The 21,899-nt window shown below is 42.0% G+C and overlaps 2 protein-coding genes across 3 annotated transcripts; one reads left to right on the top strand and one right to left on the bottom strand.

Annotated features, from left to right (window-relative positions):
- Positions 1 to 6: 6 nt before the first annotated feature.
- Positions 7 to 3,523, top strand: LOC148901487 (thioredoxin-related transmembrane protein 2-B-like). The gene is made up of 8 exons (XM_088987888.1): positions 7 to 264; positions 375 to 435; positions 1,336 to 1,449; positions 1,602 to 1,678; positions 1,769 to 1,875; positions 1,965 to 2,030; positions 2,183 to 2,312; positions 2,390 to 3,523. The coding sequence occupies exons 1-8, from the start codon at positions 76 to 78 to the stop codon at positions 2,555 to 2,557; spliced, it is 912 nt and encodes a 303-aa protein (XP_088844014.1). The 5' UTR covers positions 7 to 75; the 3' UTR covers positions 2,558 to 3,523.
- Positions 3,524 to 7,518: 3,995 nt separating this feature from the next.
- Positions 7,519 to 21,710, bottom strand: zdhhc5b (zDHHC palmitoyltransferase 5b). 2 transcript variants are annotated; one of them, XR_016113570.1, is made up of 12 exons: positions 21,566 to 21,710; positions 17,471 to 18,772; positions 16,695 to 16,816; positions 16,098 to 16,255; positions 14,659 to 14,831; positions 14,428 to 14,530; positions 14,036 to 14,127; positions 13,816 to 13,948; positions 11,466 to 11,574; positions 11,271 to 11,377; positions 9,508 to 10,552; positions 7,519 to 8,392 (listed from the first exon to the last, which is right to left on the bottom strand). XR_016113570.1 is itself a non-coding variant. In XM_088987789.1 (12 exons), the coding sequence occupies exons 2-12, from the start codon at positions 17,617 to 17,619 to the stop codon at positions 8,287 to 8,289; spliced, it is 2,175 nt and encodes a 724-aa protein (XP_088843915.1). In that variant the 5' UTR covers positions 17,620 to 18,772; positions 21,566 to 21,710; the 3' UTR covers positions 7,519 to 8,286. The 2 variants fall into 2 exon arrangements, 1 of the variants encoding a protein (XP_088843915.1); XM_088987789.1 differs by having other exon boundaries at positions 9,630 to 10,552.
- Positions 21,711 to 21,899: the final 189 nt, after the last annotated feature.

Below are 21,899 nucleotides of genomic sequence, written 5' to 3'. Positions count from 1 at the left end.
GCCATCCGGAAGCAATACACCGTCACTTCCTTCACTTGACCCTCGACATCTGCTGGATAGCTCCTTTTGGCCAAAATGGGTCTGATCACCGGAGTCTGCGCTTTCTTATACCACCTGCCCCAGATTTACAAATGGCTGCTAAAACCTTATTACATCACCTCCTTCTTCATGACTATCGCTTTCTTAGCTGTCCGAAAGACTCCCGGTTTGTGCGAGCACCTGGCGACGCAGCGTGAAGACGGCAACTCATGCGACTTCGACTGGGTACGCACCCCTCGGTCGGCTAGTGGAACGCACACAAATATATATCGAGGAGTCTTTTTACTTTCCAAGAGCTTCGCGTACATTCTATGTTTGCCCCTTTTCTTATACAGAGAGAAGTGGAGATTCTCATGTTCCTCAGTGCAATAGTCATGATGAAAAACAGAAGAGCAAGTAAGTCTCATTAACCTCTCTCACCCCCGCCCCTGCACAGATCAATCGACTCCCACCAGTCGTTACATTTGATCAGATTGTAAACAAAACAATTTCCCCAATATTTAGTGTGTTTTTTTTTATTTGCATCAACTATTTTTATTTCCATTAAAAAAAAGCTGATCTTCACCAAAATCTATGAGGACCTCTCCCCATATTCACACCAATCTCAGAAAATATCAAAAGAACTGCACCAATATTTTGGATCTTGTGGACATTACCACCTTCTTCCTTGTCGCAGACAGCCCAATGTCACTTATTTTAATGCAGAAACAATGTTCATGAATCCTAAATATTTGGCAATATTTTCAGATTGATGTAGGTAGAGATAGGGCCATGAACTTTGGAAATGATTGTTTGTTGCTTTCTTACGAAAATGACCTCAAGCGGGAAAAGGTTTAATGTCCATAAAATCCAAAATCGTTTCTATATTTTCAAATGCTAAAGTGGGCAAGTAGCTTGATAGTGATTTTGTCTTGCAATTGTTATCTGAGTTGGCAGAACTTTGATGACATTTGCTTTTAATGATAACTTGTCACGGCTGACATTTCGACATCCAATTCTCACGTGCTTGCCACATGATTTACTTTAAGGTAAACTGTTCACCTAGCAAGTAAAACCGCAGAACAACTTTAGAAATTGCTCTAAAAGAGGCCAATTGTGTAATTTTTTTGTATGTGTGTGACTGTTTAACCAATGTGCGATCAACTATATGACCATTTCACAGTTATCACCCCCAAGCAACCCTTGCCACATGCAGGAAGCAGTTCATGACAAACCAGTCCACTGTTGTGTAAACATTAACCTTGAAGGTCCTCTTCTGACCTTGTATCAGCTTTTTCTTTTCTTCCACATCTTCAGTCACCTTGGAGCAGCACATTGGCAACTTGTTCCTGTTCAGCAAAGTGGCCAACGTCATCCTCTTCTTCCGACTGGACATTCGCCTCGGCATCCTCTACCTCGCTTTGTGTGTTGGTCAGTGGCTTTGTCGCAACCATCTGTAATATTCTCCTTGAGTCATTGTACAGCTTCAATGATTAAGCGGGTGTAAACCTCTGAAGGAATAGGATCAGGATTTAAAATATACCTCCCTCTCAACTACAAATGTATTTTTTCTTTCTCCCCAGCATTTGTTATGACTTGCAAACCTCCTCTATATGTGGGCCCCGAGTACATCAAGTACTTCAGTGACAAGACCATTGATGTGAGTTGGATATACCACATGAAGCATTCTGGAAATGTACTTTTGTTTCATCTGTTGAAACTTAATGTGTTTTGTTTTTTTTCCTATCAGGAGGAGCTGCAGAAAGACAGCCGTGTCACCTGGATTGTTGAATTCTACGCCAACTGGTCGTCTGACTGCCAGTCTTTCGCTCCGGTCTATGCTGACCTTTCGCTTAAGTAAGGGAGGACTTTTCACTCAATTGTCACAAAACATTGAGGTTCTCGGCTCTGCTGCTTTGAGGTGTTTGAGTAATCTTTATCTGCAGGTACAACTGTGCTGGTCTGAGGTTTGGGAAGGTGGATGTTGGGCGTTATGGAGAAGTTTCACAGAGGTATCATATTTTAACTTCTTTTCGATATGATAGCCAAGTGCCCCAAAAAGTTAGTTTGTGCCCACTTTTATTACTACAAATATTAAACTCATTTAAATCTCATCCTTGGAACTCTTTTAAACTGATTGATAAAGCGATAATGTCTTGACCAGGTACAAAGTGAGCACATCTCCCTTGTCCAAGCAGCTTCCTTCACTGGTGTTATTTCAAGGTGGCCAAGAACTTATGAGGCGTCCAGCAGTAGACAGTAAAGGCCGAGCCATTTCATGGACTTTTAATGAGGTATGGCTGCATTGAGATTGAGTAACACAACTAACAATTTACCCCACTATGCCACTTATATTTATTTCTCTGGTTAGGAAAACATCATCAGAGAGTTTGACCTCAACGAACGCTTCCAGAAATCCAAGAAATTGAACAAGAGTCGTTCTTTGAAGGAAGAGAAGCAACAAAACTCCCATCAAGAGAAGGCACAGCCTGATGCGGACACTCAGGAGCAAATTTCAGAGAGCAAGAAAGACAAGTGAATATTTGGAAGTGTGGTTCGCAGATGTACTGTATGTTTTTTTTTTCTTCTTAAAATGACCCGCCTTCCAGTATTTTTTTTAATCCCTAATACAGACACTCCCCACCTTACGAACGAGATACGTTCCGAGCGGTCGTTGGTATTGTGAATTTGATCGTAAGTTGGTTCAGCGCTATATTGTGTATGGAATGTATGTTGAAGTCAAACACTGAACGGGGAAGTATAAAACATTGACACTAACATTCGTAAAATAAATTCACATCTACTGTATTACGGCGACATATATCCTTGGTTTTGCAGTAAGCGATTACTGAAGCTGCTGGCACGTAATTCAGCCATTACTTTTTGTAAAGCATCGCATCCTCCTGGAGTGTCAACTGGACGAGGATTTCCTCCCCGTCCACATATTCTACACAGCCAATCGTAAGCAACCTCGGCAGATCGAGGTCTGAAGTCGTTGGCAACAGTTCAGCCTTGGTGTCCGTCGCGTAAACATCCAGCCCTTGAAACCCCCAATGTGTCTGTGCGCGTGAAGCACAGTACACACTAAATCGCCAACGAGCTTGGCCGGAAAAAGGCGCGCAATACAAAATCTCACTTACAGCACCTGTCCGAACATTTTTCGACATACGGTACTGTACCCGCAAAAATGTTTGTATGTACCATAGCGTCGTAACTCGAATGTTCATAAGTTGGCGAGCGTCTGTAATGTAGAATGATTCAGATTTTACTCAGCGAAAAAAAGTGGGTCAGTGCTGGCCTGTTTTTGGATTGGCAGCCGAATTGTGGCCATGCAAAATATTAGGCAATGGTCAAGTAAGGTTTGATCAGCCTATTTCAATAACTTTTTTTTCAATGTAATGTTTGTTGGCTGCATAACATCTCTCTTCTGTGTACAGTTGTGGAGCTTGTGTTTACTAATGTCACATCACTCAAAAGCAAATTAAAACACCTATCGTTAAACTTGTCACAATTTTTTGTTTCATCAATTTGACCTTTTATTATGAGAAGGCATCTTGAAAAAATCTTGATAAGGCCATTTTGGAAAAGTCTTCAATGCATTACAGGTATTACTGAAACTTGTTCGAATCCTATATGAGCAAGATTTATTCTCACAAGTATTGTACTCACAGTACTTGAATTGTTCAGCGGGAGGATAGTAACACAGGTTTGCTAATCTCTTTTCAACTACATGTGCCATTTATGTTGAATCAATTGTGATCCTAAGGAAGCACCCCCCCCCCAAAAAAAAATAATGTTCGCATACTGGAGAAACAATCAACATGAATGAGAATCACATCCACGATGAAGACACAGCCGGGCAGAAGTGAAAATGTCAGAGTGCCCGTTAAAGAAAAAGTGAATTTTCTCGAATACAATCCTTGATTAGGTTAAGAAAATGGACATTTATTTTTGCCCCAATGGAAGAAATATGAACGGACAAAACCCATCTTTTTTCCTCAATGTGGTAATTGTCACTATTTAACATTTTTAGAATTTATTATCAATGCAGCAAATACAATTTCATTTTTGAATTAAAGTATACTATTCACCCAATCTTTTTGAAACAACTTCAAGGATTTGTTGTGTCATTGTTTACAAAAGTAAAAGCAGATACTTATTTGGATTAAACACGTGATAATCATTCTACTTTTGCGTAGACAGATGTCCCAGAAAAAAATCTATTGACAAGATAAAATCTGAGGATTAGAAAACTGATTGTTCGAATCGTTGTCGGTTAATTATGGATTAATTATGACACTTCTTGCATCTTTTTGCTGGGTTTTCAAGTCACTTATACCTAGTAGACATGATTGAATGTGAAGCTACCAGCAATACACAATGTTGGGGGAAGTTGAATATATAAAATGAAAAAATGTGTCCCAATAACTGGTCTTAAGGAAAGACTCATTGCAAACCAGTGCCAGCATGATAACAGGCACTGTATACTCTAGTGATGCACCGAAATGAAAATTCTCTGCAGAAACCAATTAAGAAACTAAGGCAAACAATTGAAACATGATTGAAACATGATTTATATCTCTCAAAAACCAGGAAAAACATCCTCCGCTGATGACATTGTCTAGTGCAAGCTGCCAGGACCCAACAGCCCATCTCACTGAACGCAAGTTGTTGTTTTTTTTAAACGTCAAGGGTTCCTTCATGGTTGTAAAGAGTTGCAAAAATGAGTGCAGTAAACGACTTAGTTTTAACAAGTTCATCGAGATGCATTCTACGACAGCAGACGTGTTAAAAGTAAGCAGCTTGCACCGGCGGGCATAAATGGTCAAATTGATGCTTCATAAAGGACAAGAACTTTACAAAGTCGGAGTGATTCGTACAAATTGACGGCCACCATAGAGGCAGTCCTTGGTAGTCATCCAAGGCATCCAAGGCCTGTGAGCGCCCACGACGGTGTGATGCACCATTGTGTTTTATTTGTTTTTAAGCGCTAAGCCAGGGGTGCCAAGCCTTTTTTGATCAAAATCTTTATCTTCAGGAATCTAACGAACTGTTGTCAACCCGCTATTTTGTGCACACACTGCACGTGCACACAGTTTGTGAAATTGAAATCATTGCCTTACTTTATGAGTGACCTGACACAAGGTTCACAGCGGTGTGCTTCTGCAACATGTCAGAAACATCATTATTGTAGCTCACTTGTCCCATAAAATGATTCTACTCACGGTCCAGGTTTCCATTCTTTGCCAATCAAAGAATTGCAGATGAAAAAGTTTGTTGAATATGAATGAACAAAAAAGTCAAAAAATCTCAAAGGCCCGTGACCGTGAGATGTAATTGCAGACTAATTGGCACCCCTGTCTTCAGTCAATGCTATCAGGCAGAGCTGACAAAATGTGTGATCAACACCATGATTGGCGTGTTGTCAAATATTTTCAACCCTGACTTAAAAAAAACTCAGAATAACCCATATTACGGCCTTAATGAGTGATTCAGACGCATAATACAGATGATACCTAACACTTAAAGGACAACCGACGTCTCCGGACAAGTTGTGTCCATAATTTGTAAAATGGCTTCAAATGACTTCTACTGAACGTATTTTAATAAGATTCCACCACATATAGCTATATTTTACGTTTTAAGACTCGCGCTGAATATTCAGGAAGTCTTGTTTTTGAGTTGGTGAGGAGTCCTCACGTGACGTCAGAAAAGGACTGTCTCCTGACATAAAAAAGACGCATTGTAGCGTCTTGCCATCACGTCAATGTATCTTGCTGTAGTTTTTTTTTGAAAACCGTGTGTTACATCCAAAAGCCGCCAGCAGAGGGAGTCCAACCTCCATGGAAATCATTTATCAGCCTGTAGAAACGGGCTGCTTCATTCCTCACAGATCGGTGGCCATTTTGTTGCCTCTTTTTGGGTGAGACATTCCCCCCCGCCCGTCTGCCTCAAAATGACACAGAATATTTTTTTTATTCGATTGCAAACATGTATGCTTTCCTCTTCAGAACTATTTGAATCATATTCATAACTGGATGAGTAACAAGAAAGCATATTATCCGAATCTGAAGCCATTGTTTTTATTCTCCAGCAATGCAAGACGTCTTGGCGTGACGTCACGAACTGGGGGCGGGACTTTCTGAAAATGCCCAATTCGCAGCTCAATTTTTTTGCAGATTTTGGACACTTTAAGTCATTTTTATTGGTGTTTTGCATTTGAATAAAAATATCATACTGTGTGTTTTGGGTATTTTAGATGCTATAAAACGTTTTTCTGATGTAAGTTAAAAAACAAAAAAGTGACGTCGGTTGCCCTTTAAAGGACAACCGATGCCTCCGGACAAGTTGTGTCCATAATTTGTAAAATCACTTCAAATGACTTCTACTGAGCGTATTTTATAAATATTCCACCGCATATAGCTACATTTTACGTTTTAAGACTCGCACTGAATATTCACGAAGTCTTGTTTTCGAGTTGATGACGATACCCACGTGACGTCACGTTTGGAACGCCCCTGACCGAGAAAGCGACACACAATGCATTTTGCGGTACTTTGTTTGGTCTGAAAACTTCGTGTTGATCTGTGTTAAAGTCGGAATTAGAAGGAAGACACATAAACAACGCGATGGTGAATCGTTGTGTGTTGCACCAAGACAACTATTTGATTTTCGCTGACACAAATTCCCAGCAGACAAATCAGCCCATTTCAACGGAGCTTAGGCGCCATCTTCTGCATTTTCTGGGTGCTACATTGCTGTCATTGACGGCTCGAATTGATATGGGAGGACTCCTTTAATCGATTGCAAACATTTATGCTTTCCGCCTCAGAACTATTTGAATCATATTTATAACTGGATAAGTAACAAGAAAGCATCTTCTCCGAATCTGAAGCCATTGTTTTGATTCTCGAGCAAGGCAAGACGTCTTGGCGTGACGTCAAAAACTGGGGGCGGGACTTTCTGAAAATGCTCAATTCACATCTCAATTTGTTGCAGTTTTAGCACACTAAGTGTTTTGCATTTGACTAAAAATATCAGCCGGCATGTTTTGGGTATTTTAGATGCTATAAAACGTTTTTCTGATGTCAGTTAGGAAACAAAAAAATGTGTTGGTTGTCCTTGTAAAGCATGGCAGTGATGAAGCATGATGAGCAGTGAGATGAGACTATTTAGCCTGCCCAGAATGCTTACTTGAAAGTTTTTTGCTTCATGTACAACATCCTATTTTGATTGTGTCTTTTCTGTAATTTTTTGGCAAAAGATTTTCGGTGCATCCCTACAACCGGTATATTACATTCTTTAAAATGTATCCAAATTTTAAAAAAACAACTGAAAGCAACTAGTTTGACATGTTTTTCTCTGAACTGCGATTTGTTTTTCGGTTTTAGTGAAATAAATAAGCCCATCCCTTGCTGCCCCGAATTGGCTGGTCATCCGAGGAAATGATCAAAACTGTTCAGCAAGCATCCGAAACAAGACAAATGATGACCTTAAAGCTCCAAAACTGATTTTGTATAATGCCTCAAGCTCAAAAACATTACACAGGTACATTCAACAAAGATGCGTTCCACTCAGTTCACACATTTTTCTGTGGCTTTTGAAAATAAAGCTCAATTGTTCGCCACGCCTGCGGTTGACTCTTTGAATCACTACAATTTCGGCAAGAGCTCACGAGTGGCTGATGCAGCCGTCAATTCTAAACAGGCAACACATTTGTAATGAAAATAAACAATTATACACATTATACACTTGCCACCCTCATCGATAAGTCATCTTTACCACTTGACGAAAGGTCCCATTCATAATATGTGAGAACTTTTATATAAAAAGCATATTTAAAAACAAGGACTTGTAAAACTAAAATGACACTGTGTTTTATAGGTCGGATGCTCTCAATGTTTTGCACTCGGCGGGATGTGTGGTCCATAAACAAGACTGTCCTCATTGGTCAACACTCGGATATCCTCCTCAAAATGCAATCAAGTTTCAAAAATACTGTGTCCTCATGTAATCACGTCAAACGGTGTGCGTGCACGTTCTGTCCTTGGACAAAGAGCCTCCAAACCGTCTGTGCCTGTGAAACAAGAGCTACGTGTGGTCTTGGTTCAGATTGGAAAGGCCATTCGGTAGCGGCGGGCAGGTGCGCTCACAGCCGTGACTTACGGCTCTGCGGTAGTCAATTATATCCAGCTCAAAAAAGAGACAGGTGGGAGTTGTCCAGTGACTCCCCCCGCCTCCTACTCAATGGAATAGACCGTTTGTGGCTCAAACCGATATCTCGTAAGTGGTCCCTCCGACACCAGTTACCTTCTTCACTCCGGCTCCTGGTTTAGATGTGGTGTGATTGGCCAAGACTGTGCGGGATGTTGACCTGGTTGGAGGGGCAGCCGGGAAAGAAGAAGATGACAAATGGAGTTGAGATATGTTATTTCTAAAATTAAATTCAGTACATAAAAACTCAAAGGCTGAGTTTGGAATCATTCACTCATTCCTTTGTCACTGTAAGTAAGGGGATCTTTTGTCTCGTGGACTATATAGGTCACCTACCAGCCAAATGAAAAATTGTTTTGAGAACACTACTCGGGAGCGCCGTAATTGTATCAATTTTGTCAAGTACAACTGGTGGACCTTCCATAAATAATTTTGAACAAATGAATAAATTACAATAACATTCAATTATGAAATTACTATAAATAAAGCAATTGCACTTTAGCATATGCATGATTGCCTTTTTTTCCTGTTTCGGCGCAATGCGTCATGGGAAACAGTAAAATTATAGTGTATTGCTTTTCTTGTGACTTCAAGATTCACCAAAGCCCCTAAACAGGAGATAACGTACTCTCTACAGTCTACACAGTCAAACTGCACTATAAAATGGCAGACTTGATTCAGAAAGCAGTCATTTTCAAAGACAGAATAATGGACTATGCAATCTTACAATGGCTACAGCTGTTTTTGGAGATAATATGCTAAGTTGTATTTAACTTGAACAATGCTTTTGCATTTAACCTTTTAGAACTTTGTTTCCAAACAATTGATCCTTTTTTTAACTGACTGCCATGAGGTGGATTTTCACACATTTTTTCCTATACTGTATTAATATGTAAATACAGTGTTAATGTTCAAATGCTGAAGTTTTGCAGTGGTTGAATATTAATTCTCCGTTTTAGGAATAAACAGCTTCTAAGCTTGTTTTATTCACACTTGGGCCTGTCAGCTACATATGAGCTTGGGTTTTAATGATGATTGATTGTTGGAGAATCAAGTACAGTATTTTTTAATTTTCTGTCAACACTGAGTACCACATATAGTGCGTCGGGAAATCAGCGTTTGATTCCAAAAACAACTTATGGCTTCTCTCTTATTCAACTTTCTATTCAGTTCAAATTGGAGAAAAAAGGCAACTGGATGAAAACGACCGCATGCTGGCATGCTCCTTACACTAATTGTCTGTCTGGAAGCTAAAGGAGGAAAAGGAAGACTCACACAGATCAGGGAGGAAGAGGATGGCTGACACAAAGTAGGGAGGAAGCAAAGGACGATTAGGAAGAAAGTGAAAAGGAAGACGATCAGGCTAAGCGTGACGACGACGACGTATCTTTACTCACTGTGGAGCCTGATTCCCTCCTCCAACTCCTCCCCCTCCCAGTACCAGTGTGGCCCGAAGCTTGTGCTGGGGCCCCGCCTGCCCAGTGTAAGACTGGGACTTGCCCAGGGAGAGGCCGCGCGGCGGCGGGCAGACAGGAGGCTCTGGCGAGCGAGCCCCCAGAGAGGAGGATGACGACACAGAGTTACGGGGAACTCTGGAGGAGGAAGAGGAGGCGTCGTGGTTATGCTGTAGCAGGTGCAGTGTCTCGGGAGGCCCGGAGAAAGGGGGCGGGCTGACGGCACGCAGGTAGGCTCTGTGGGGTGAGGAGAAAGTGGCGGAGCCTTGGAGCAGTTGGCCCTCCCTCTGCTGGCTGAGCTGAGCGGAAAGGAAGGGCGACGTATAGCCCCGCAGCGGAGAACTGGGGATCTCGGCTCTGACCGCAGTCCCGGCCGCGGAGGGAAACGGGGGGCGGGGTTTCTGCGGCGACAACTCATGGGCGGCAGACTCAAACTCTGGGCTATCGGATGGCGTGAGTAGGCTGTCGTAGGACAGACTGCCGTTCCGAGGGGTCTGGTTAGCCAGACTTTTGTAGCTGGTGTCTGTGGTACCTTCTGACTGAAGGGCGGCCAGAGGATTGTGGGCCATGTGCACCGAGCGCAGGCTGGAGGAGTGGGACCCCCCAGTGGACAAAACCAGAGAGGATGGGTACGAGGTGTGGGAGCGCCCGGTCAGGGAGTATCCTGACATGCCCCCCGACACCCCACCTCCAGTCCTGCCTAAGCCTCCGGGGCCCTCAACCCTCTCCCCCGCCCCTCTGAGCATCCCTGAGCCACCCACCACCGTGGCCCCGTCCAGGCTGCTCGGTTCCGAACGGGAACTGGGATGGCGGCTGGAGTGAAGAATAGAGGGAGACGGAGAGTCGAGACTCTCCCCGCGAATCACCTGAAGACAGCAGAGAGGAGGAGAGACAGATATAGAGACAGTCGGGGGAAGTGTACACAGGAGAGAAGGGGAGGGGCCGTGATGAGCACGACGGGTGAGGAGAGGATGAAGAAAGACCAACAAGTCCCCATGTTACCACAGGAAATTTTGCAGAGGCGGCAATGAAACACGGGTCATCTGACAGATTCCAACAGGAATAAAAGAGTGGTGGTGGGCAGGTTGGGTGCGGATGCTTAATTTGTGCTCTACTCCATCATCACACTACTGCATTGGAAACATTGACTGGTTTGAACAGGCACTGACGCTGCATGTCACAGACAGAAATGGAAATACACAGTATGTTGAATACGCATTCCAGTCAATGCACTTTAGGAGGGGGGGCAAGATCCACTCCAACATACAGACTGGCAAGGGAACACACACATGACACTTGCTGAGGACTTACTGATCAACCGATGGCCACTGAACGATCAATTTTAAGTAAAAACAAAAACAGAGGAGCTTGGTGTTAACCACAAAGGACATCAGAGAAAGGATGGAGCAATAGTTTCCAAAGCAATTGGGAATACATCATAAGCAGGAGGTCAATGCAGGGGAGCTAGGTTTTCCTTATCCAACCAAGTTTTTCCAGGTTCTGATTTAACTCCTTTAAGTCGGCTGCAGCGCAGCGCAGCACATTTTGACCGTATTTTGGTATTTGGTACCCGTCTTATAGTACCTTGCCGGCATGCGTGTGGGCACTGTGGTTCCTTCCTGGGCTGTTGTAGGCAGGTCGATACTTGTACATGGACTGTGGGACCACTCCTTCTGCCAACAAGCTGCTTTCTACAATTCGGAAAACAAGTGAGCATGTGATTAGGAAAAAAACTACGTCAGTGCATGCGCGTGTGTGTATGTAGGATGTGTATCCTACCCTCAGCGTCACCATGAGGCAGCCCAGGGTAACGAAGTTCTGGCTTCGGTGGAGGTGGAGGTTCTGTGTCTGCTGACTGGCTCTCCATTTGATCCAAACTGTTCTTTGACTAAAATGACAACCACAAGGACCACACCATCATGCTGAAAATTAAACTGGAAGTTCTACCTCAAAACTGGATTTTGCCACGTTTTAAAGTATAGAAAAAGCGGTTAACCACTGCTATTTGCATATGATGGAACTACACCATTCAAGTGCTTACTGCTCATCAATACCGGTTTTTCATTTTGGTTGATATTAATAATCTTTCCTTTCTTCTATTCAAAATAAGGACCCAAAGGGGGAAAAATCTGAATTGATTGAATTTTAACATCGAATATTTCATCTTCAATAAGTGTGCACCATGAAAAAGGTACACTAATCTGGTCAAAATAAAGATTAAATAAACGCCTTTCTTAAAGGACAACCGACGTCACTTTTTTGTTTTTAACTGACACCAGAAAAACGTTTTATAGCATCTAAAATACCCAAAACACGCAGTATGATATTTTTATTCAAATGCAAAACACCAATAAAAATGACTTAAAGTGTCCAAAATCTGCAAAAAAAATTGAGCTGCGAATTGGGCATTTTCAGAAAGTCCCGCCCCCAGTTCGTGACGTCACGCCAAGACGTCTTGCATTGCTTGTGAATCAAAACAATGGCTTCAGATTCAGAGAATATGCTTTCTTGTTACACATCCAGTTATGAATATGATTCAAATAGTTCTGAGGAGGAAAGCATACGTTTGCAATTGATTAAAGAATTTATTTTTGCCATTTTGAGGCAACATTGGGGGAAAATCTCTCACCCAAAAAAAGAGGCACAAAATGGCGACCTCCTGTGGCCACCTCCGTTTCCACAGGCTGATAAATTCCTTATATGGCGCTTGGACGCCCTCTTCTGGCCTTCTGGCGGCTTTTGGGTGCAACATGAGGGCCCCAGACAACACAAGTACAGCAAAATACATTGACGTGGTGGAAGGACGCTACAAAGCGTCTTTTTTACGGTCAAGGGGGGTCCTTTAGTGACATCACGTACGGACTCGTCACCAACTCAAAAACAAGACTTCCTGAATATTCAGCGTGAGTCTTAAAATGTAAAATATAGCTATATGAGGTGGGATCTTTGTAAAATACGCTCAGTAGAAGTAATTTGAAGCCATTTTACAAATTATGGACACAACTTGTCCGGAGACGTCAGTTGTCCTTTAAACATTCAGTTTATGATTCGCCGGGCTGGGCAATGTGGTTGAAATATTTTTCACAATAGGTATACGGTATTGCATTTGAGTCAATCTTGAGCGTGACGGATTTTTTTTGTCTTGGATGCCACACACGCTTCCAGATGAGGGTGTGCACTTCATTAGTTTTGGCAGACAAGGTTTGCGAAAATGTTTTTGTGCAATCAAGGCGCTTTTGTAGCCAATATTTTCTCTGAGGGGCTTGTGGTCTAACATCATGCTGAAGCATGTGCTCTCCAGACCTCAAAAAAAAAACAAAGAGGAAACATTTTCAACCTATTTTTCAATAAATAGAACATCAATAAAGAATTAAGATGGCACCGACACGCGTGGCGGCCTCGGTTAGGCAGTTCATAGTATTAAGGATAGAAATCATAACATAATTCAGTAGAACGTAAAGAATTAAACAGTTTGAGAATGATCCTTTCATGCAATAATTCAATGGCCATTGTGTATCTGATGCTCTCTACTGTCGCAACGGTAATCCTAAACCTCAAGCAGGACGTGGAGGACACCCTGAAATGGCTGCCAGCCAATTGAGGAGCACACACAAAACCATCCACACTCACAATCACACTTCGAGATAAGAATAGGGGGGGAAAAAGACCAAGCAAACCAACCGTGGCTCCGACCAACTATACCCCGTGACTTTTCCCTAGACTGCTTCACCATAGGCTGGACCTTCAATGTCACACCCCACGTTGACAGCGCTCATAAATAGCAACGGCCTAACTGCAGACAAAAAATATGTTCGGGCTTGCATTGGAGTCAACAGAATTGGCAGTAAACTTATAATGGGAGAGGCAGTAATCAACATTTGGCTTTTTTTGTGGGGGTTGAACAACTACTTGTACTTCAAGTGTGTCATTATCTCAGCACTTGTATGATTTTGCTCACAAGTCAAAAAAGGGGGAGCAAAGAGTGGGAAAATGGCTAAGTGACCGCTCCTTTTCAAAAAAAAAAAAAAAAAAAAAATCACCCGGATCACTCATAAATTGAGATAGTTTTACCAAAACCTATGTTTTAGAATAAGAATAGTCTGTGTTTGTCTGCATTTTCTGTACTTACTCTTGTGCTGTGTCGATCATTCGGGATACCATTGTCCAGGATCTTGGCTTCGAGCTGTGCCTCCGTGAGAGGTGGCCTGAGGAAGGGAGGCTGTATTTCGACAGTCTGAGGTTTCCGCGGACGACCCGTATATCTGAAAGAAAATGTACACGTCACTCATTATTTCAGTCAAAAATGAAATTCTTCAAAGAGGGTTTTTAAAAGATAAGGAAAAACCGACCTGGGTGCTAGTGAGCTGCATAGCACGCGTGAAATATTCCTAGCGCAGCCATTTGTGAAGGGGTTAACACCTCCACGAAATTTTCCTGTCACCTGAAGAGTGCAGAGATGAAAGAAAGAATAATAATACATTATCATTCATTTTCTCTGCAGCATTAACCAACGACAACAATAATACATTTAATTTGTACCGCATTTTCCAAAAGAACACAAAATAACGGATGACAGGTTTAGAACAACAAAACCATGCAAACTAACACATGAAGAATCTAACAAAAAAAAAACAGAACAAACATTGAAAAGCCAGTGATGAAAGTAAAATGTGTGGTGTGGAATAATTAAGAGAGGTTGCAGTTCATGTGGTGTTCTGAAAGGGTGCCAACTTTCACATACCTGTTCATTTGTGGTCCGACCTCGAGCCACGAGCACAATATGGAACCCAGTCAGGCCAGCAACCGGGACAAAAAACAGACCAGCAACACACATCACAGCCATACTGGTGGAGCAGAAGCTAAGGAGAAAAGCCAATACTTCAACAAATGCAAATATGAGCAGCAAAAAAATCAAATGAATAATCAGGAAAAATTATTGTGATTTGCATCTTGGACACAGCGTTAAGGATACGTCACTGCAGCGTGTGGCATGTCGAGTTGCTGCCGGTGATGCAGTACATAAACCAGGCCAAAGCCAAAAACGTCCACAATGTGCATGGTCAGTGACAGCAGAAAGAGGAAGAAATAGCGATAGTTGCGCCGACCAATACAGTTGTTCACCCAGGGACAGTGGTGGTCAAAGTCCTGACAAATCACAGAGGAGAACTTATTCAGACGAGGAATCCAGGACACGGTTCATCTAAAAGTAAATCTCATCCTATTCTCTACCTGAACACAACTAATGCACTGTTAATATTAGAGCTCAAGCGACATGAAAATATCTCTGAAAATGTCATAGCAACTATGAGGACCAAAATGATCAGAGACACAGTAGCTCTTGAATAAACACAAACAAGAAAAATCCCACCAGAGCTGAAAACATGGAAGAAAATGATAATCAGCAACAAGTTGTGAGTTTCAACAGGTCGCATCAGGTTGTTACGACAGTGAGTCATTTGCATGATTTGTTCGGCAAAGTTTATCTATCTATTTACAAAGCACCATGTATTTGCTGAAGCAAATCAGCCATTATTTTAGAATATGATTTCAACACACATTTATCTTTCACAAGGCTCGAACAATATCAAGTCGGCTCTATTTCATCCTTTAACAGACTTATGGTAAACATTCTAGTCAGGAGACACCCGTTTCTACTTGGGCCGCATGATCAAGCTGTTTGATACGAAAGGGCTAAAGTCAGTGATACCTGCAGCTAAGACGCACAACGCAAGCAATACATATATATATATACATATACACACACACACACACACACACACACACACACACACACACACACACACACACACATATATATATATATATATACACAGTAAAGTCTCGTTATATCGATATTCAAGGGAGTCCGAAAAAATATCGATAAAACCGGGACTATCGATATATCCAACCCTGTTTGCATGTAATTTTCTCCGTGCGTGCATAGAAATAGTATCGATATAACCGGGACTATCGATATATCCGATATCGATATAACGAGACTTTACTGTATATATATGTGTGTGTGTGTATATATATATATATACACACACACACACACATATATATATATATATATATATATATATATATATATATATATATATATATATATATATATATATATATATATATATATATATATACACACACACACACACACACACACACACACACACACACACACACACACACACACACACACACACACACACACACACACATATATATATATATATATATATATATATATATATATACACACACACACACACACACACACACACACACACACACACACACACACACACACACACACACACACACACACACACACACACACACACACACACACACACCTACATGGTGAATTTATGATCAACAAGTCAGTCAAGGTAAATGTTGTGCACATACCTCCACACAGTTGTCACAGACTGAGCAATGTGAGCATCGGGGTGGTCGGTAGAAACGACAGGTGGAGCACCACTTCATGCGCACCTGGATTCCTTTGATCTCCACAGTCTTGTAGAGTGGCGCACGGAAATCATCCTCTTTGTCCTCATCCTCCTCCGCTATATTGAAGTGCGGAAAGAATTCAGTTGCTTTACAACTGACAGGATCAAATGGGTTTGCAGGACTGAAACTTTTAACACTTTATTCCTAATTAGAATCAGACCAGAAAGTCTTCAATGGGGAAATTTGCAATGAAACCATATCAAATTATAAATGACAGAGAAAGAATATCAGTAATATAAGTGCAAGGGTTGCTCGTAAGCATATAGATAAAATGAAAAATGTTTGCAATGATTATCGTGTGAATAGATGTAGCTATTTGAACCAGATGTTCAAGGAATGAATGAAATATTCTTGAACTAGAACATTCAAATGCATCAGAATGTCCAACCTTCTATTCTTGACAGTGTCATTGTGACACTGTTATAATTTTGCTTGCATGCACCTGACACACTTGCAACCCTATCCCCGTGTACAGCCAAGAAAAAAAATATTTACCTCGGGGGAAAACCCCCGGATCCATGAAGGTGGCCATACAGAAGTTGGCCAGTGTGAAGAGGAAGATCACCGCAATATAAACAGGAATGACGGGGGAAAAATAGTCGTACAACCAGGGACAGCTAGAAAAAAACAAAAAGTCATATTATTAATAATAATAATAATAATAATAATAGCGGCCCAGTAGTCGAGTGGTTAGCACATCGGCTTCACAGTGCAGAGGTCGCCGGTTCGCATCCCGGTCCGGCCTCCCTGTGTGGAGTTTGCATGTTCTCCCTGGGCCCACGTGGGTTTTCTCCGGGTCCTCCGGTTTCCTCCCACACTCCAAAAACATGCATGGCAGGCAGATATACCACTCCAATTTGTCCCTAGGTGTGAGTGTGAGAGTGACTGTTGTATGTCCTTGTGTGCCCTGCGATTGGCTGGCAACCAATTCAGAGTGTCCCCCGCCTCGTGCCCGAAGACAGCTGAGATAGGCTCCAGCACCCCCCGCGACCCTAATTAGGAATAAGCGGTACGGAAAATGGATAATAATAATAATAATAATAATAATAATAATGCATTATTGCTGTACAAAGTTTGCAGGAAAAAAACTGATTTGAATCCATTAAGAGTTGGCAGGATAAAAAAGTAAACAGTTCTTGCCAACATTTTGTGCACCCAAATATGACAAAAATTAAGAAATGTATTAAGTGTTAATGCACTTACTTTATGCAGTGAGATATAGTGTACATTGCACCAGTTATTTGACACTATGTCAACAGCAAGAGACTCACGTGAAGCAGAAGAAGAGTGTGGTGGATCCGACGAGGAAGGTAGTAGCTGCAGACACCGGAACATATCGGCTTGGTTTAAAAGGACGAGGAGGAGCAGAAACCTGGCCACCCACTCCTCCCCCAACACCTCCACTGCTGAGGCCCGGCATCAGAAATGGAGCAATGGGAGGAAGACTAAGCGAGAGGTACCTATCTACTACCGAGCTATTTCAAAGGCTGTTTGACCACTCAATATGACAAATTTGGTCTTCGGCTGGGAAATGCCATGGATTGACTTGGAGCAAGCAGCACATGAACGGAAACAGTTGGCAAGACTAGCCAGCACTACAAAACTCAATCAAATATATACGCCTTAAAATTATACAGCAAAATACAATTCCACTTGCATGTTTATAGTATGTAAATATAAAGTCGTATATGCAGAATTATAAATTAAGCATTAAAAAAGCAGGAGCAAGATGCTACAAAAATATGTGTAGGAAATTCATAAATATTTTTGTATGGCTTCAATGTTACTGTGTTTGGTGCAAGAAAGGAATTGGGTCTTCACTGTAACAACCCTGATTGAGCATAGCCTCAGACAGTGTTTTTTCAGTGAATCGCCATTGTTGTGCTTGAATTCGGATTCTATCTTAGAACCAAAATAAAAAGTAAATCTCAATGTGAGGGAGCAGAAAATAAAATATTATGGCAGATAAAGGGCTAGCAGGCGCTGAGCTGATGCACATTGAGGAAAACAGGCAAAGGATTGAGCACAGTTACTGATGGCTTGTGCGATTGTCTCCAAAGGGCTTATTTAGGCACTGGGTGGGTGGAAGAAGCTGGTTGACAGCTGCAAGCGGGACGGTTCCACACTGTTGAACTGTCAGCAGCGATATACAACTGGAGAAAGTTCAAATTGAACTCCAAAGGCGTCTTTGAAAAGTTGCTCAAATTGTACAGTCACATCTATAAGCTTATAAAACTCTGCCCTAGTCCATAACGGATCCTTCAGACCCCTGCCTTGAGTTTGTATGTCAATGTGGCAACAGGAGGAGAAACAAAAGAAAAAAAAATCAACTCATTCCAAAAAGAAGCTCTGTGCACGTCACTGCGGCGTCACTGTACTTGTCCAGGCCTGGATGTAGAAACCTTTCCCACCTCCACATTCTCAGCACACAGACCTCCTCTTCCATTGTGCAGCTTTGAAACACAGCCATCTTCAACATGGCGGTCACATTCTCAAAAATGTCTTAGTCTTTATAGCTTGTCTCCGTGATGTAATTCCTCAACACCTTATGTTTGGCGGATTGGAGGAATTCTCTGTTTAAAACAAAAACATAATACAGTGAGACCTCAACTTACAAACACCTCAACTTACAAACTTTTTGTCTTACAAACATTAAATTTATGAAAATTAAACCTTATAATAAGCACTATTTTCATAATAGACACCCACCACGGCTGGCGGAGTGATCTTCGGCGGAAGCACACGACCGAATAGCACCAGAGGTTAAGTTACCAACAGTCCTTATGGAAGGTGACTCTCCTTCCATAAGCCATCAACGAACATCAAAAAGGTAAATAAAACTTTATTTTACAGCACAGTTTATTTCTTTAATTACAGCGGTCATGTAATGCGCCTCTCTTTCCAACCAGCAATTCCCTTTGACCTTCGACCTCCAACGCCATTCCATCAAGCCATAAATGACCATCACAAATGTAAATAAATTGACTTTATGACACAATGCAGTGTATTTCTTTCATTACAATACAATAGCACATTTATTATACATAGAATAAGGTATGTTGTGTGTAGTTTTAAGGCTTATTTAGTTGAAAAGTATATTTTATGGAAACCCGGGAACGGATTATTCCCATTTTAATGGTTTCCTATGGGATTTTTTTTTTAGATCCACACTTTACGCCTTACACACTCTGTCTGGGAACCAATTAAGTTCGTAAGTTGAGGTCTCACTGTAATTTGTAATTAAAAAATACAATATCAGTGTGAATGGTTATCCGTTTCTATGTACCCTTATCTAGCAAAATAACATGATGTTGGCGAAACAAAGAAGACCTTAAATGGGTTGTTTTTGGCCGGAAGCAACATTGAACAATTTCATGGAAAGACAAATCTAAGAAGGCAAAAAAAAAATCAACAAAGTCATGAGTTCAAACCATCATCATTCATGATGTGAGCAAAAAATATAATACTCCTTCAGCTCACTGAACAGCTTAAGCAGTAATTCTAAACCAGTGGATACAGATTCAAAGAGGTCGTAAAAATGAAATAGGTCGTGACTTGGCAACAATTGGAAAATGCGGGTCCCTAAAACAGTGGCGAACCAGTTTTCGAAAGCAGAGGCATTTTTTTTTGCTCAGGCGACACATGAGAAATTAGAACATTATCCCAAGGTGTGATCATGACTGTTGACGGTTGTTTGTCTATGTGTGCCCTGCGGTTGACTGACAACCAGTTCACTGTCTCCCCTACATACTGCCCGAAGACAGCTGGGATAAGCTTCAGGATGCCCCACGACACTTGTGAAGATGAGCGCATCAGAAAACAAACGGATGTATAAATGTTCAAATACAACATCATTACTTTAATTTCATTGTAAACATGGACAATGAATTGATTCAATATTTTGCCAGAAATATATAGCAAGAATTATAAAAGAATAATGATGATGATGATCATCATAATAACATTGTTGAATTCCAAGGTCGTGTTGTGGGATGCCTCAGATTGCCACAAGGAGCGTGGGGTGCTAATGAGCCCCTGACGCGCCTAACTGGACACCAGCCAGCAGCAAAACAAGTGGGGTCTCAGCACATGGTAAAGCACCCAGCACTTGCTCCGCCAGAATGGAAAGGAGTGGGAGTAGACCGTCCTTAAACAATAATCAGGCGAGGGCCCTTTGGAGTCCCACACTGTGTATGAATCTCAAAAGGCACCTGCGAGTCGTGTGTTTTGGATACCGGGAGTTGGGGCAAGTCCCTGACGGAGGCTTATAATAGTAGGAGAAGGTTGAACAGCGGCAGCCCGATAGTCGAGTGGTTAGCACACAGACTTCACAGTGCAGAGGTCGCGGGTTCGCATCCCGGTCCGGCCTCCCTGTGTGGAGTTTGCATGTTCTCCCTGGGCCCACGTGGGTTTTCTCCGGGTCCTCCGGTTTCCTCCCACACTCCAAAAAGCAGATTGACCACCCCAAATTGTCCCTAAGTGTGGTGTGAGAGTGACTGTTGTGTGCTGCAAAAGCTCATAGTAATTTGCGTTGTGCTGAACAATAAATGTCTTTCAAAATGCACAAGTGTTATGCACGATGTATGTTTTATGTTTAAATGTTATCCTGATTTTGATCTCACCTTCTATTTGGATTTAGTCACCCCCACTGACGTCGCAAGATGAAAAACTAGTTCGTGCGGTGAAAACGGATCTGTCGGAACACACGTAATCGGATCGTTTGGACACGCCCCTCTTCCAAACAACCGAGTCGAGACTAACGCGGAGCTGTCGTACTGACCGTTACACCGTGTCTGTTGTTAATCATCTCATCTGTCCCACACAAAATCCCCCCGTAGCTGCACTATAATGGATGTTAATCCTAAAATCTCCACCCAGCTCGGCATGTTGCGGCAAACAATTCATAGCTGAACTTAACGTTCACGTCAAGCAAAACGCAATCAGTTTAATGTGTAACGATGCCACAATGACCCTTTGCTGGTTTCTGTCTGATTACGATGCACCAGCTGATAGAACGTAGCGCCATGTTTCATTTATCTGTCCGAATTGAGAGCTGGCGTTGAACGGGCCAGGGCAGTGTTCGAGATCATCATCAAGCAACAGACTCAACATTAAATTAAAGCAATGGCCGTCGACGTGACTTGTCATCCCAAACGACATGACAGAAACAACAGGGTTTCGCGAAGTTTCCGCGTGATTTGTTGCGCTTACCTTGCCTGTAAAGTTTTTGCGACAGCAAACGCTAACAGAGTTAGCCGACGAGCATGAAACCTTCACACTGTCGACTGCGCCTCTTTGGCTGCCACCGTTCATCAAATATTCAACAGGATTTACCGATAATGTTGACAAGAGAAAGCCACACTCACCTAAATATCCAAATCGTGTGCGATTTTGCTCGTGGATGAGAAGTAGTTCCGGTTTAAGCTGATTTAGCCGATAGCAGATCGCATAACTCGTCTAGGCCGACAACGGAATCCCGGAAAAGGAGCATTGTTTGCTCATCCTCCAGGTGGGTCGAGTAACCAATCAGAAACCGAGAGGCGTGGTCTGTCGAAACTGTTCAGGACACTGCCATTTTCTTCAAATACCGTACTGTACAATCACCTGTATATTGTCCTCAATTGCAGAAAACGACCTGATTTTTGAAAACGAGATATCGTTATTGTATCTTGATTACCATTACTGGTGAATCACAATTAA

Source organism: Hippocampus bargibanti, linkage group LG02 (assembly GCF_051943395.1).
Source record: "Hippocampus bargibanti isolate YZ-2025 linkage group LG02, ASM5194339v1, whole genome shotgun sequence".
In the NCBI taxonomy this organism is placed as follows: domain Eukaryota; kingdom Metazoa; phylum Chordata; class Actinopteri; order Syngnathiformes; family Syngnathidae; genus Hippocampus; species Hippocampus bargibanti.
The sequence above is the reverse complement of the archived record's forward strand: the minus strand, read 5'-3'. Positions and strand labels throughout refer to the sequence as shown.